The sequence below is a fragment of the Talaromyces rugulosus genome, chromosome III (assembly GCF_013368755.1).
Source record: "Talaromyces rugulosus chromosome III, complete sequence".
NCBI classification, from domain to species: domain Eukaryota; kingdom Fungi; phylum Ascomycota; class Eurotiomycetes; order Eurotiales; family Trichocomaceae; genus Talaromyces; species Talaromyces rugulosus.
This window is the reverse complement of record NC_049563.1, coordinates 4,933,751-4,949,435: the sequence shown is the minus strand read 5'-3', so window position 1 is coordinate 4,949,435 and position 15,685 is coordinate 4,933,751. Positions and strand designations below refer to the sequence as shown.

General features: G+C 48.6%; 6 protein-coding genes across 6 annotated transcripts; 3 read left to right on the top strand and 3 right to left on the bottom strand.

Annotated features, from left to right (window-relative positions):
• Window positions 1-23: 23 nt before the first annotated feature.
• Window positions 24-1,745, top strand: TRUGW13939_06491 (uncharacterized protein; the record flags this gene model as incomplete). The annotated part of the gene is made up of 1 exon (XM_035489642.1): window positions 24-1,745. The coding sequence occupies one exon, from the start codon at window positions 24-26 to the stop codon at window positions 1,743-1,745; it is 1,722 nt and encodes a 573-aa protein (XP_035345535.1).
• Window positions 1,746-5,808: 4,063 nt separating this feature from the next.
• Window positions 5,809-6,609, top strand: TRUGW13939_06490 (uncharacterized protein; the record flags this gene model as incomplete). The annotated part of the gene is made up of 1 exon (XM_035489641.1): window positions 5,809-6,609. One exon carries the CDS (start codon window positions 5,809-5,811, stop codon window positions 6,607-6,609), a length of 801 nt encoding a protein of 266 aa, XP_035345534.1.
• A 2,440-nt stretch (window positions 6,610-9,049) lies between these two features.
• On the bottom strand, window positions 9,050-9,862 carry TRUGW13939_06489 (uncharacterized protein; the record flags this gene model as incomplete). The annotated part of the gene is made up of 1 exon (XM_035489640.1): window positions 9,050-9,862. One exon carries the CDS (start codon window positions 9,860-9,862, stop codon window positions 9,050-9,052), a length of 813 nt encoding a protein of 270 aa, XP_035345533.1.
• Window positions 9,863-10,678: 816 nt separating this feature from the next.
• On the bottom strand, window positions 10,679-12,312 carry TRUGW13939_06488 (uncharacterized protein; the record flags this gene model as incomplete). Its single annotated transcript, XM_035489639.1, has 2 exons — window positions 10,679-11,649; window positions 11,703-12,312. The coding sequence occupies 2 exons, from the start codon at window positions 12,310-12,312 to the stop codon at window positions 10,679-10,681; spliced, it is 1,581 nt and encodes a 526-aa protein (XP_035345532.1).
• A 259-nt stretch (window positions 12,313-12,571) lies between these two features.
• On the top strand, window positions 12,572-14,074 carry TRUGW13939_06487 (uncharacterized protein; the record flags this gene model as incomplete). The annotated part of the gene is made up of 1 exon (XM_035489638.1): window positions 12,572-14,074. The coding sequence occupies one exon, from the start codon at window positions 12,572-12,574 to the stop codon at window positions 14,072-14,074; it is 1,503 nt and encodes a 500-aa protein (XP_035345531.1).
• Window positions 14,075-14,293: 219 nt separating this feature from the next.
• TRUGW13939_06486 (uncharacterized protein) lies at window positions 14,294-15,352 on the bottom strand (the record flags this gene model as incomplete). The annotated part of the gene is made up of 2 exons (XM_035489637.1): window positions 14,294-14,949; window positions 15,007-15,352. The coding sequence occupies 2 exons, from the start codon at window positions 15,350-15,352 to the stop codon at window positions 14,294-14,296; spliced, it is 1,002 nt and encodes a 333-aa protein (XP_035345530.1).
• Between the last annotated feature and the right edge of the window lie 333 nt (window positions 15,353-15,685).

Genomic DNA, 15,685 nt, shown 5'->3' with positions numbered 1-15,685 from the left:
TCCGTCACTGGTAAAATCGGACCATGAACAACGACCAGTTCCGCCGGCTGGTGCTCGACAAACCAGGGAAAAGAGCAGACGCCAACAACGACTCCAAATCTTCAGAACCGAATGCTGCTAGTACGCAAAATGCTACTACGCCTTCAACCCTCGGCTCACGCATGCGCTCTGGAATCCCCATGACACCACGTAATGTACGAAAAGGCGGAGGGGTTGATTTTGCGCGTCAACTCGCCGAGCAGCGACGCGAGTCAGGAGGAGGACAACAACCACCAACGAAACGGTTCAAATCGTCAGCAGCGCCCAAGGGGACCAGATTGGCGAGCGGGTATCAGGATCGCACGGCGTTGCGGCGACAACAAGACGAAACAGATAATAACAACGGCGAAGAAGGAGGAGGAGGAGGAGGAGGAGGAGGAGAAAAAGAAGGACTTGCGCAGCGACTCAAGGCGCTAGAAGACATGGTCAAATTGGGACAGATTGATCAGGCCACATTCGACAAACTGAGAAAAGATCTTGGGGTTGGTGGGGATTTGCAAAGTACACATTTGGTCAAAGGGTTGGATTGGGATCTTCTCAAAAGGGTCAAAGGTGGAGAAGACGTTTCTAAGGAAGAGGAGGAGGAGGAAAAAGAAAAAGAGAGTGAACAGCAGGTTACAGCTGAAGATGTTGATGATGAGCTGGATCGTGTCCTGGAAGAAAACGCAGATGCACCACAACCTGCCCCGAAGGAGAAAAGAGTCAAGAAAGGAAACCTCGCTGCTCCGCCGGGCAAGATGTCGCGAGATGAAATATTACGCCAGTTAAAAGCCAGTCGAGCGGCGGCAGCAGAAAACTCTCAAGCGACTTCCGCTCCTGTTGAACCTGCTCTCGGCTCAAAGTTTAAGAAAATCCACGACGGAAAACCAGAAAAGAAACGATGGATTGAAACAGACCCGAGCACCGGCCGGCGTAAGGAGATCCTCACTATTACAGATGCCGAGGGCAAGACAAAACGAAAAGTCCGATGGCTCGACAAAGAACTCCCTCCTCAGCCTCCCACGACGGATGGCAATGGGCTGTTGCTTCCCGATCAAAAAGCCGCGCCTTTGGGTATGGAAGTGCCTGCTGAAGTTGCTGCAAAGATTGCCGCTGAAGCCGCAGCTGCGGCGGCGCAGTCAGAAGACGAGGATATTTTCGCCGGAGTGGGGACCGAATACAACCCACTCGCCGATCTAGACGAGGCAGATTCGTCTGATGAAGAGGATGAGGAGGGCGAGTTGGCCGATGACCGCAAACTGCGAACCAAGGAAGAAGAGAAAGCACCGCCCGTTTCAGAAGAAGCAGCCAAACCACGCAATTATTTCGGCAAGACAGAAGAACCCGCGGCCGAGGACCGCAGCAACCCTCTGGCCAGCGATCCCACGATTCTCGCGGCTTTGAAACGCGCAGCAGCTCTCCGGCAGGGCTCGGCGCAAGAAGAACAAGATCTGGCTGGTGACGGTGACGAGGATGTCGACCCGGAGAAACTTGCGCGACGCAAAAAGTTTCTTGAAGAGGCGCGCCGTCGGGAAGCGCAGGACGCGCTTGATATTGATTATGGGTTTGGCAGCAGTCGGGTTGAAGATGAAGAGGATGAAGAAGGGCCGACGTTTGACGATCAGCAGCGTGGAGGGGCCGGCAAACGAAAGCGTGGTCCGAAGAAGAGAAAGGGGGACAAGGACTCTGCTGCTGATGTGTTGCGTGTCATGGAGGGCCGGAAATAGTAGCTATGTATATATAATGAGAGATGATGACAAGAGTATTAAGGAGAAATGCATTACTACATGAACTATCAACTACTATCAACTACTACATTACATGCGTTGACAGCAACAAGGCCGGGATGGTGATGGACGGATGTGATATAGATTAGAGGTTAGCGTACCGAGATGGACGGTCGAGTTTAGTGGGGTACTTACAAAAAAGATACAAAAATGAATGATGTGTTGTCAATGTGAGTTAAAGTGAGCACAAGTCAGTTACTTTCCAGTAGAAGCAGGGTGAACGTCTTACCAAAGAAAAAAAAGGGGGGCTACGCAGGGTAACCCCCCGGGGTATAGGCATGAAGCCAGTGATAAAGATACAAATCAAAATCAAAAACAAAACAAAAGAAAGAGAAAAAAAAAGAGAAGAGACAAAGGAAAGATCGTCGGGTGCTATACATTGTCAGTACTTTGAGCAGCAAGGTTAACATCAGGACTTACTATGTCGTTGGGTAGGTCGATTGAAGTCGATAGGGAAAGCATTTGCAAAGTCGTCTTGTCGAAGGAGTCGGTCTATTGATAATCGTAATTGGAATCGAAGTCTAGACACCACCACACCTACTATCAGCAAATTTCCGTGATCAAAAGACCGAATCAAAAAAGAAACGAAAACCTGCTGCATGAGCACCGAGAGGTCCACTGAAGGACGCAATGTTTGGAATTGGCACAAACCACGACCAGCGCAATTTCGCCGAATGGCTACTCTTGGGGGGTATATAGGGACATGGGAAAGGACAAGGGCTACAAAGAGCTGAGTGAGGGTCGCGCAGCAACTCACCTGGTAGTCAAGCAGTTGATAGTTGGAGCACTGAAGAGTGGAAGGAAGCCGGGAAACACTGGAATGGGTTAGGAAAACAAAAGAAAGAGTCAAACTTGGGTGAATCAGAGCAGAAAGGAGAAGCAGCAGAAAACGAAACGGAAAGCAGGAAAACAAGAACGCAGCAACGCAGATAAACAAGAACGCAGCAACGCAGGAAAACAGAAAGCAAGAACGCAAGAAACAAAAAGGAAAGGCAGAACAGCAGGAAGACGGAAGACGGAAGACGCATAGGGTGGAAAGCAAAAACGAAAAACACAAAAAGGCAAAGATGGAAAGATGGAACGCATAGGGACGCATAGGGCAAGAAAGCACAGGGCAGGGAAACGCATAGGGAAGAAGCAGAAAAGGTCAAAAAACAAGAAACCAGGGGAAAGGGAGGAGAGGGAACGGGAAACTCAAGGAACGCAAGAAACAAAAAATCAACGCATAGGGAGAAGAAGGGCACGGGCACGCATAGGGTAAGAATGGCAAGAAAGCAGGGCAGAAGAAAAAGCAAACGCAAAAACAAAAACAAAACTGGGGAAGGGCAGAGGAGAAGATGGAACGCAAGACAGAAAGCAAAACAGAAAGCAAAAAATCAAAACAGAGGGCAGGAAGGGTGTAGACGGAACGCAGCAGGGGAGAAATACTTGAGCAGAAAAACAGAAAAGCAGAAAAGCAGTAAAACAGAAAACGGCAGACGATCAGGCGGGAGCCCAGAGAGGAAGGCAGAGAGGACAGCATAAGAATACGAGGCAGATAAAAAGAAAAGCAGATAAAGATAGAGAGGCCAAGGATAAGAATAGAAAGGAAGATAGAAGGAAGATAGAAGGAAGATAGAAGGAAGAATAGAAGGAAGAATAGAAGGAAGAATAGAAGGAAGAATAGAAGGAAGAATAGAAGGAAGAATAGAAGGAAGAATAGAAGGAAGAATAGAAGGAAGAATAGAAGGAAGAATAGAAGGAAGAATAGAAGGAAGAATAGAAGGAAGAATAGAAGGAAGAATAGAAGGAAGAATAGAAGGAAGAATAGAAGGAAGAATAGAAGGAAGAATAGAAGGAAGAATAGAAGGAAGAATAGAAAGGAATAATAGAAAGGAATAATAGAAAGGAATAATAGAAAAGGAAGTGCTGGAGGGAGAAGAAGAGAAGGAGAGATGGAAGAAGAGGGATGGAGAGCTCCAGCAGAGGGCAAGAGAGCTCTATTTATGTCGGCGGTGGAGCCCTCGAGCTCTCGACAGCTGCCCAAACAGGGAAAGTAGCTCTTCGAATGTGCCCCGAATAGGAAAAGTAGCAACAGAGAGAGTCCAAAACAGGGAAAGTAGCAATAGAAGGAGTCCCAGAAAGGGAAAGTAGCAAAAAGAGACCCGCCTGACAGCTGCCGAGAGCCAATCGAAAACAGCCAGCCCGATCTTTGACAGCTGCCAGAATAGGGAAAGTAGCAGCTGAACGCCAATCCACAGGCCCGAATTCCGTTCTGTCTCTAAAAATAGACCGAACAAAGAAAAACAACAATAGGATTGACCCAGAATAACGAGAGATTGTCGTCAGTCGTCCAGGAAACATCCAATCATTGTGCTCTGGCCGTCGTCAATGTCGTCACAGACCCGGAGGGGTCGCTGGTCGGCCGCTGCCAGGAAACTTGGCTCTTGCAACTACCAGAAATGGCTGTTTAATTAAGAATATTGCTTGTTTACGGAACGACATGAAGTGATTTTTATATGGAAAGTGGTTGTTACTTCTTGAGGGTAAAGCGATGATCGAGATGAATGCCAGTTACGGTGACCGGTGACGCAATTACATACGAGAGGCTGCATCTTCTAGTGTAGCTCTCTTCACCTGGACAGGATGCAATTTACATTCGATAGACTAATACATGTAGTTAGGAGAGCTAGATCTAATCAAGGATGCTAGTTACTGCCTGTCGATGCGTTGGTCAACAGACACCAACGGAGGCCATGCGATAAATAATGTGCGCCCTTTTCAACACAGCACAACCCGAGTCGTCCCTAGATCTAGATTTAATCGGCATTATATTTACATTATATCTAGTATCGATATCGATATCGATATCACTAGTGGCGTTGCTAGCGCCGATCATCTCGTCCGCCATTCTGATGCGGTTAGCGTGTACCAGTTAAGGCTGAAACACTCGTGCCATCTATCCTCGATGTTTATTCGACGTGTATACGGTGTTGATACGCTGTTTATACGGTATTTATACAGTGTTTATACGAGTACTCAGTCATGAGACTGCTTACGAGGCTGGCCATCGTTGATCCTGCTCCGTCGAGACTTCTGCACACCTGTCTTGACTCTCACTGTCTCCTCACGTGGCCACCTCGCGGTCAATATCATTTTATAGTCAATGAATAATCAACAAATACTTCCTACTCTCCAACACATCCGAAAGAACCCTGACGGACTTACTTCTACAAACAGTCCAACACAGCGCCCTGGCCAAGGCGTCCCGACTAACCCGCAGTTGCAACGCTAGGCGGTCAGCACCTCGTCAGCGAACCCGAGCTAAACCCGTTACTACGCGGGGGCGAGACCCAGCACTCAACTTCTCTCTCACAACATGCTGTCTACCACCAGCTTCAAAGCTTCACTTCACCTACGAGAATTCCGTCTGCCGGCGTCTGCCAGCCAGCCTGTTCTTTGGAGCACTCGAGGCTTGACCGCTAATTAGCAGCCCACCTGACCCAAGCATACAATGAATCCAGATTCCAGGCACGTCGCCAGCCTAAAAAAACTTAGTGGATCGAATCGGCGCAATTGGTGGTGGCGCTATACCAATGTCGTCCTGGCTGCATGTTCTGTTTCATTCTTGCCTTCAAGCCCTCTCCCGCTTGCCATCGACATGTCATACCCCCGATTCGGCGTCCAACACAATGGTCAGCCTCTGAGATAGCTTGCAATTCTGCTCGAGCGAGCCACATGGTGGGCCAGCGTGTGGTCTGGGCCCCCGATGAGCTGACCCAGCCTAATGATCCTTCTTTCTTTTAAAAGAGCCGGCTTTCTCTGCTTCTGCCGTGTCTGATCTTAGTCCGTTTCTGTCTCTGTCTCCTATTCTCTTTTATATCGCCAACTGTGCCGCGCACGTTTCGTTCCTTTTCTCGATTCGCCTTCATTCACTCCTTGTGAAGCTTCGAGTCTCAATAAACGTTTTTTTTTTGCAATTTTTTTTCAGGTTGAACCTGCTCTCCATCCATTCCTTCTCACAATGGTTTTCATCAACGCCTTCGTTGCCACCATGATGGCCACCGCTGCCATGGCCGCGCCTCACGGTCACCACTTTAGCCACATCCATGCGCGCCAAAACACCACCGTCAACAAGCTCGGTGCCGCCTACAACGACGCTTCCCTCGTCAGCGCCATCACCGGCGCCGGATGGGCCTACGACTGGAACTTCGAGTCCATGGGCGCGCTGCCTTCCGGAGTTGAATACTGCCCCATGCTCTGGGGCCCCAAGATGTACGACCAGTGGCAGTCGGCTGCCACCTCCGCTCTCTCGCAGGGCAGCACTTGCATTCTCGGCTTCAACGAGCCCGACAACGCTGGCCAGGCTGCCATGGACCCCGCGACGGCCGCTACCGACTACCAGACCTACATCACCCCGTTCTCCGGCCAGGCCACTCTTGTGACTCCGGCCGTCACCAACGGCCAGGGCGATAACATCGGCCTCAGCTGGCTTCAAAGCTGGTTCGACGCCTGCAACGGCGCCTGCCAAGCCACCGTCATGGCCATCCACTACTACGCCCAGGCCGACGTCTCCGATTTCACCAACTTTGTTACCAGCGCCGTCACTCTTGGCCAGCAGTACGGCATCCAGAGCGTGTGGATCACCGAGTTCCAGAACACCGGAAGCTCTGACGACCAGGTTGCTTTCTTGCAGGAGGCCATTCCTTGGCTCAACAGCAACACCGACGTCGGTCGCTACGCTTACTTTTACGCGGCTGATGGATACCTCCTCAGCGGCACTTCTCTGAGCCCGGTCGGCGAGGCTTATGTCGCGACTTACTAGGTCTTATGTTGTTTTTTTTTTCCTTTCAGATTGGTTCCTTACGTCTGTATATAGTTTGTATGTAGATGACGAGCAATTGACGCAGTTATTTTTTTTTCAATCTACAATAAGTAAATTTGAGCGCCATGACAAAAAAATTGATCATGGCGGCCAACATGAATGGTCAAGTAGACATATCCGCATGGTGTGTGGCGTCCCCGAATCCCTGGAACAACACCAGGCAAATAACTCGGACCTCATTTCCTAGCCTTGGCCGGCCCAGATCCAAAGTCTTGACCGTTATTTACCAGACTTTTAACTAGATAAATTTATTTAACGTGGTTTTGATTATTGGCAACGATTATTGGCTGGTACCTGCTTTGTCCTGTGGGTTTGCGGGGGTTTCTTTTAATGAAAGAACTAATAACTTTAAAAGGGAAAGTTAAAAAAGTAATTATTTCTGCCTTTCCATGGAAATCAAGTGCAAGCCCACAACGGTCTGGACCGACCGGACCAGCAGTACTTGACAGGTACCGATGTATATTGAGTTTTTTTTTTCGGCGTGGAAATAGTTGCAGACGTCTGCGTCTACGTAATTCGGGTCAAACTGTTTCATCTGATGTCGACGTACGCACGCACGTACGTAATAGTTAACTTGTATAGTATATCTACTTTCTCAGGGATTAATTGGATTTGTTTAAATACTCTTTTTTCAATGCTCTTTTTTGAGTTCTATTGTTGTACTAATTAATATTAGTCTAGTCCTTTTTACTGGCTGGCTGGCATCGGCGATTTGTGTCGGTGTAACCGACACTCACAAAGGATGAGATACTATACTCCGAAGATCTAGGGCTAAATTCCGATTCAAAGAATCAAAGAGTTCTCCAAGTGGGTCTCGGACAAAAAATATATCCCTTGGAACGACAAACCCGATTGATTCGCTGGGAGATTGTCAAAAAAAAAAAAAACCGTGGCGCCAAGATATGGAGAATATACATATGTCCATTCATTGGTTAAGCAAATCGTTCGGCCAGTAACTCGTTACCATGTATTATTGACTTTTTTTTCCTTTTTTCGGTGGAAATTTGAATTGTTTCAGGGGTTCGACGCTGAAACGTGAAACAAAGTTAATTTTGACCAGTTGACTGCATATTAATCATATTGATGTGTCCAGCGCAAACACACCGGTGTGGTAATGACCTAGGATTAATAATACATTGCATCTATACGTATTAACTTATTCTGAGTAAGAAAATAACGATAAAAATATTCTACTCACAATCGAATTAAAAAATCCCAGTTGGCCAGACCCCGGCCCTGCTGATTTGCTGGCGTTAGGGCTTGGTGCCGCTCTTTCCTAATCCGGAAATAAACTTGGAACAAGAATTGCTTGATTTGGATATACGAACGACTCTCTCAGACTTTAGATGTTCCATTCTGGAATATCAATCAGCTGATAATTCATTCTACGGCAGCTTCTCGTTAACTACACAAGATGCCGATTCTAAAAACCTACATGGAGGGGTTTCAACATTGATGGTTGATATAAAGCAGACCCTGAGGCAATGTTGGATTCAATACTTCAATTATCGAATGAACGTTTAACATTCTCCTTGAGCAGGCATACTAGGCATCATTACTGTATTTACTGATGTATTACTTTATCTAGAAGATAGTTTTAATATCCAAGTTCGAAAGCTACGAGTCAAAAGTTGTACTGTCTTCAAGTTTATTAATATAGTGCAGTTGCTTCTTAATCAAAAATGAATTTAGAAAACAAAAGCTACATTCAATCTGTTTATATAAGCTTATAATCAAGTGCATCACCTGGTCCCCCTTCCAGCCACCACAAAGTGCCAGGGTTGGATGAGTAATGACCTCTAGGCTTGGCAGGTAGATCACGCGAGTCCGTCATCTCCTTGATCACCAATGTCTTGAGCCGAGCAATGTCTTGTGTCTCTCTCCAGTGGTACATGAGACTATCCATGTGTTTGTTCAAATCTCCTTTGTCTTGTGCGATATTGATTTTTAATAGTTGAAGTTTTCGTAGTTGCGGATGGGAACGTATGCAACTGCCCAATACTACAAGTTCGTCATAAAAGGCCATCGGTGCTATGATAAGTACTTCCTTCAAGTCTGTAAGGTCGAGGAGTACATCGTTCAAGAGTCCTACTGCGGTGTAGGTGAGATTCAAAGAAGCCCACCCCCCCGTAAGAAGGCACTCCAGATGAAGGTACTGCAGAGAAGAATCTCCAGCTAAGATTGATGATCGGATAGCACGTGCAGGATCATGGGTGGTTATATTCATGGCGAGTGGCAGAAGTAGGTACAGTTCTTTAGTCCCTTTTATCGAATTTCCGAGTAGCATCATTTCTGTTATCCTTTCTGTTTGACTACCATGATCGTCGATCATAGGGTATGGAGGTAAAACAATACCGAGAGCTTCCAATTTTGGCGATTCCTATCGCAGACGGATATCTTCTGGAAGCTCGGTATTTTGGCGCCACAAGGATTCAAAGAATCTGATCCCACGAACTGCGAGGTGCGCCAACATGTCATATTCGGATTCTGAGAGTGGAAAAAGAAACTGGAGCAAAATCGGGTTAGTCCATATTTCGGGGAACCACAGACCGTTTGTGTATGCCCAGTGATTATTCAATCGCTCTTGAAATAGAATGGGGTCTATTTGTTCCGAGTCACACATTGCCCGCCACTGGGAATGGGATGGGGAGGCTAGATACAAATCCCACGAGAAATTAATCCTAATGACGCGTTTGAGCTTTGGCAGGATCTTCCGCATTACCTTGTAGTCGCGATTCTGCATTAGATTAATGTATTGTTCATTGGCCAACTTTGCCCGTACTAAATATTGTTTGGTGCTTAGGTTTTCTGTATTATCGATCCGCCCTTGGTCTAGAAACAGTCCATCCATGAGCTCGGCGAAGCTGAATTGTACCGGCACATCTCTATACACGAGACTTCGGCCGTAATAAAGACTCAAAAAGTTGTGGGTATCATGATTCCAGATCAAAGCCGAGACGCGGCCAAGGAGCTTGTCGTTTTCACAAATAGTTTCCAGGTAACGGAGATCTTCTTCGTGGGTAGATATGACCAGGCACTCGAGTATGGGATAGTCCAACATGATATCGTTAAAGGTATGGGATACCAATCGCAAGGTTGCACGATCTCTGCCGGCAAGGTTGGTCGTAAACAGGTGCTTTGCAACCTCATATGCACATTGATGGAGGTATAATAGAAATTCTTGGAGGTCCATTTTGAACGACTGTCAATGTGTGAGTTCTGTCGCTGTTGTTGACATCGATTAAGAGAATATCAAATGGTCTATGTTATTTGTTTCGAAAAGAACCGGTTTTTTTTAAAAAAAAAAAAAAAAATTGAACTTTCCGAAAAACAGAGCGCAAATCTTCGGACATTGCCTTGATTTCAATTCAGACAGGATAGGAAACTGCTACATATAATAAATGATAGCGACTCTGGCTTTGTAGGAGTCCAAACATGTATTTCTAAAGAATGATGAAACCATTACTATACTGTTTAATCGACTCTTAGATCAAAGGATTCCGTTCAAAGGACTCCGTTCAAGGTGTCAAACACGACAAGCCAAAGGTTCTATCTAGTGGGGAATGTCTTTTGTGAGCAAGCGGTGCTTCTTCAGGAGATGCGCGGCCAAGGGACCTGATTCCACCGACTTATTGTCGACACCATATACTAGAAGAGCTGTTTTACATCACAGTCAAGAAGTTAGATGTCTTTCTTTATTTGAATCCTGATTTTTATTTTGTCGGCCACAGTGCAGGTCTTTGGATGGGGGTTTGAGCTCTTTGATCAATCGTATCAGATACATTTTTGTCGATTTGGTTGGATAGAACTTGTTACATACAAACAAAGCATGATACCTCTGTGTAGAATCTGGTCATCACATTGAAATAATTCATAGGCAAATAACACAGCCAGATCAGTTGGTATCAACACTAAAAATACATGCTGGCAAAGCCCACTAAAATTAGAAAAAAGTCTGGGTATCTTTTGAAAAATCTATGCAGCAATAACTGGAAATCAAAAATCAAAATCAAGAAACCATTTTGTCATCCTCAACTCCGTTTTGTGCTTCATGAAATGTACTTTTGGTTTCCGCCTCTGCTGCATGATCAGGCGTCACTTCCATAGTATCACCATTAACCTTAACCGGACCATCGACCCTGACGTTGTCGACCTCTTCCCAAACACGAACCGTTTGGTCCAGACCACAGCTGACAATGAGGCTTTTCCCATCAAGCTCGGCCGTATCAACAGCTAGGACAACATCTGTATGGCCTTCAATTCGTTGGAGTGTATTCTTACCCACAACGTCCCAGCAGATCATAGCTCCATCTTCACTACCGCTGACCGCAAAGGCATGCGGTGGCCCGTCTGGAGTTGCGTAGATCCCGAAGCTTCCACATAAACTGTATTTTCTGTTGATATGGCCCTGGTATGTCTTGATACATCGCCCCTGCACGTAATCCCACAATCGTATACAGTCGTCCAAAGTCCATGCCAGCACGTACTTGCTATTCGGTGAGAATCGCACGGCCATGACGGGCGGGTTGTCGTCGTGAACGAGGGTGCGCAAACATTGTCCCGTCATTGTATCCCAGATTCGAATCAACCCGTCCGACGAACACGAGACCACGAGGGTGCCGTCGTGGCATATATCGACACCGGCAACAGGGTCTGAGTGAGCCGGCAAGGACCGCATGACCTTGGCAGAGCGAACATCCCATAGAAACACAGCTTCGTCGTATGAGCCGCTAACAATTATGTTGCCCTTGGGGGAGAATGCAATCGAGTAGACATAATTATGGTGTCCGCTGAAGGCCTTTGGGTGAGCTTTTCCGGTCAGGGCATTCCATAGCCGAATTGTCTTGTCGTCCGAACCGGTCGCTACGGTTTCATTGTCCGGACTCCACGCGACAGTCGAGATCCCTGCTAAATGACCTTCGAATGAGTGAAGTAGCTTTCCTGTAGAGGTGTCCCAGACTTTCAAAGTTCCATCCGCGCCTGAAGGTCGTCAGCACATATTTCTCTCTTTCAACGACAACAAAGTAACATACCTCCACTGGCAATCATGGTGCGATCCGGCGAGAATTTTACAGCAGATACGCCACGAAGGTGGCCTCTGAGAACATACTTTTGAACATAGTTTACATGATCTGGTTTCGGCGGCGGAGGAGGGGGAACGGGCTCGGGCGTGGGTATTCGTTCAGGTTGTTCGACTGACATCGCGCGCGAGTCTGCATCACCGTTGGGCTCGATAAGCGCCGGGGTCAAAGATTCAGCATCCATTTTGTCGCCCGACTGCGCGTCGTCCCCGTTCATCTCAGCTAGTGACGTGGGCGCCTTCTTGGCCGGGGACTGCTCTCGCGCATTCCGATCCCAAAAGGCATCCCCGTTCATGGCGAGCTCGTCCGCAGTGTCTGAGCCGCCAGGGCTTTTTGACTGAGGACTATACTGTCTGCGAGGGGGCGTTGTCTTCTTGGCCGACCAGCTGGCTCGGCGGTGCTCCATCGCATCATCGGAGGTCGCGGCGGGCTCGTCGGACGAGGACGGCGACGACTCAATGTTGGCCGGCGACTGTTTGCCGTTTGTAACCGCAGGCGCAGAATCGTTCAAGCGACGGCGCTTGGGAGCAGGATCCCCGGCGTCAACCTGGGTGCCAGCCATTTGGATTTTCTTTCAGTTGGAGGAGTGAAAAAAGTCCCTTGTTGGCAGCAGGCAGAAAACGCTCGAAGGCGGAACAGACGCGATGATAAGAGACGCGTGCGGCCAATAATCGCCAAGGCGGTGAGACGGGCTCCGCTGAGGTCATTCACCAACAGCTCTACGACAGTTTCTCCTCCTGCTACGCCCATCAACGTCTCTAGGAAACATTTTTTTTTGTAAGTTTGCAGCTTTATCCAAGCAGTTTGGCCGCCTTTCCAGCATGGCCGACGCTTCCGAGGCCGTTCCACCCACGCGTATCCGCATCCTCACTCTCAACTGCTGGGGCCTCAAGTTTCTATCCAAGTTCCGGCATGAGCGTCTCTCGGAAATCGGGCGACAGATCGCCATTTCCAAGGAACCTCCAGAGATTGTCGGTCTACAAGAATGCTGGACGCAGCAGGACTACAAGAGCATCCGCCAGCAGACAAAACACCTTCTCCCCTACGGCAAATTTTACAACAGCGGGGCGTTTGGAGGCGGACTAGCCATTCTCTCCAAATGGCCGATCGAAGAAAGCAGCATGTTTGCGTACCCGCTCAATGGACGCCCGACGGCCTTTTTCAGAGGTGACTGGTATGTCGGCAAAGGAGTGGCCTGCGCGCGCATTCGCATGGGCCCGAGGACGGAGGATATCGCCGAAGTCTTTTGCACTCATTTGCACGCCCCTTATGAGCGCGAGCCGCACGATTCCTACCTTTGCCATCGGACAGCACAAGCTTGGGAGATTGCGAAGCTGATGCGACGAGCTGCAGAGAGGGGCCATTTGGCCATCGGACTTGGCGATTTCAACATGGTGCCCATGTCGTTTGCCCACCGGTTGATCACGGCGCATGCCCCTGTCAAGGATGTATGGTCGTATCTACACCCCGATTCGTCTCTAGGAAGTGCGGATTCCGAGGCAGAGCGAAAGCGCGGCAAACCGGTACCCAGTGCAGACTTCAATATCACCGAGAATGGCGCGGCGAGTGATGGGCCATACAACACATGGCGCTGGTCCGAGAGCCAACAAAAGCGTCTTTTCAAGGGCGAAGATATTCCCGTTGATGGCGAACAGCCTGACCCAAAGGGGAGGAGACTGGACTATATATTTGTGGGAGACGGTGGCTATCCACCGTCATTCCCTGCGCCGCGCTGGAACATCGACTCGGCCCAGGTCGCCATGATGCAACGCCATCCTACACTCAATGTGTCCCTGAGCGACCATTTCGCCATCGAAGCAGCCATTTCCCGCAGTCCAGACCCATCCGTCTCAGCCCCAGCTGAGCCAGCAAAGCGTGAACCCCAGATCGAGTGCCCAGACGATCGCGGCTTCGCCATCCAAGCCTCTGCCGAAACACACCCAACATCCGCTCCAAGCACCGCGCTCACGACTGAGACATACGATGAGATATTAGAACTCATTGACAGATACATGATCCGCGAGCGCTCACAGCGCCGCTGGCGCCTGGCGCATTTTATCATATCCGTATTCGTTTCCATTGGCTGCTTTATCGGTGTATGGTGGACGTCTGACGTGATCTACGTCGCTTTTATTTTGGTCTTGGTCAGCACGCTGAACTTTGGAGCTGGTATCTTGGACGGCCTGATCGGTGGGCTTTTCATGTCGAGCGAGATTCGAGCTCTAAAAGAGTTTAAATGGGAGGTGAAGAATGCCAGGCGGTTGGTTAGGGCTGCAGCAGGTGGATCCAAGGACGCAACGGATTTTGACGAGGAGGAATTTTGATATTTTTTTGTAAATCCAATCCTGCATCAGGACTGTAAATAGTACACTACTAATATTAATCTACAAAGGAAGCCATATGCAAAAGATCATTTGTTTGTTTTTGTTTGTTTAGTAGTTACTAACAATGACAATAATCAGAGATGGATTTGTGTAATAAAGACAGAATTCTCTGATTTAACCAGACGAGTACCGTCATACAGCAAGCAAAGGCTTGAGTATCTACTCGGCACACTCGCGCTTGCGAACCTCGATGACTCGGAGAGCCTCCTCAGCAGCCTTGACACCGCTCAGCACCATGGCTCCAAAAGTCGGGCCCATGCGGTTAAAGCCATCAATCTCCGAAAGCTCCATGCCGCCAATGATGAGGCCCTTGGTGACTTCGCGAGTGTTCTTGACGATGGCGTCCTCGGCCGAGTTCATGTCCAGGCCGCGCATACCGCCGAGTTTCTCGATGGCGGTCATTGAAACGAGACGCTTAGCGCAGAAGGCGCCAAAGGGGCCGTCGTGACCTGTGGTGCTGATCACGAGAGGCGCGTTGATGGTGTTGGGGTCCATGCAAGACTGGTCATCGTGGTGCATGGTGACCAGAGTCCAGTTGGTGACGACACCGGCAATGCGGGTATCCTTGATACCGTTCTGGCCGGGACGAGTGATCAGATCCTCGACGGCGGTGGCATTGAAGAGCTTGATGTTGGGGAACGAGAGGACCTTGGAAAGCAAAGTCGACGTGAACAGCGCGGCGTGCTTCACCACGACGTAGTTGGGGTTGGACTCGTCTTCCTCGTAGGGGACTCCGAGGTCGTTGAGGAACACATCGGCAGGTTTACGCATAACCATTGCTGAAAACAGCTGGCCTCCTAGCCAAGCTCCACCACCTATATCAATGTTAATATACGGTCAACAAACGAATTTTAACATGGGTTATCTCTGACCAGGGGAGACATTTGCCTCGACAATGGCAATCTTCAAGTCTGGACGAGATTTTCCGAGGACATAGGCAGTGCTCAAACCACAGGATCCAGCACCAACGATAACAATGTCACTCTCAGCGTACTTGTCCAGGTCATTGAAGTAGCGACGGGTCATGGCACGAGACACCTGACTCTCGCGAATAGGAGCAAACTTAAAGCTGTCCCATTTGCCTCCAAATTCCTCAAGAAGCTTAGCCTGTTGGGCCTGGCCAGTCACGGTCACAGGCTCATAGGCCAACTTGCCCTTGAATCCATTGCTAGTAGCAACAGGGGAGGAGGGTTCAAAGAGAGCTGCTGGAGGAGACATCTTGCAAAAGTTTCTGTACACAGTCAGCATTCCCTGACGTCGAGTTGTGGGGAAGACAGAAAGCATGATCCTTTCGCTGGTATTATCCAGATCAAGTTGTGACCGTATAATTTCAGCCCGAATCCTAGCCATGGGTGAAGTAGCCCTCCTTGAAGCTGCAGACACAGTTTCAAGGTGGTACTATCAAAAACCCATGACTAGGAAACGAGCACCGGTTCATGCACAGACTACACCGTAAGTACCTTGATCAAGCGCTGATTGAACTCATTTCAGCGTGGCAGCAAAAGAACCTCATGGCTTTCCATCTCCCGGCTGGGAGAAGTAGAAGACGGT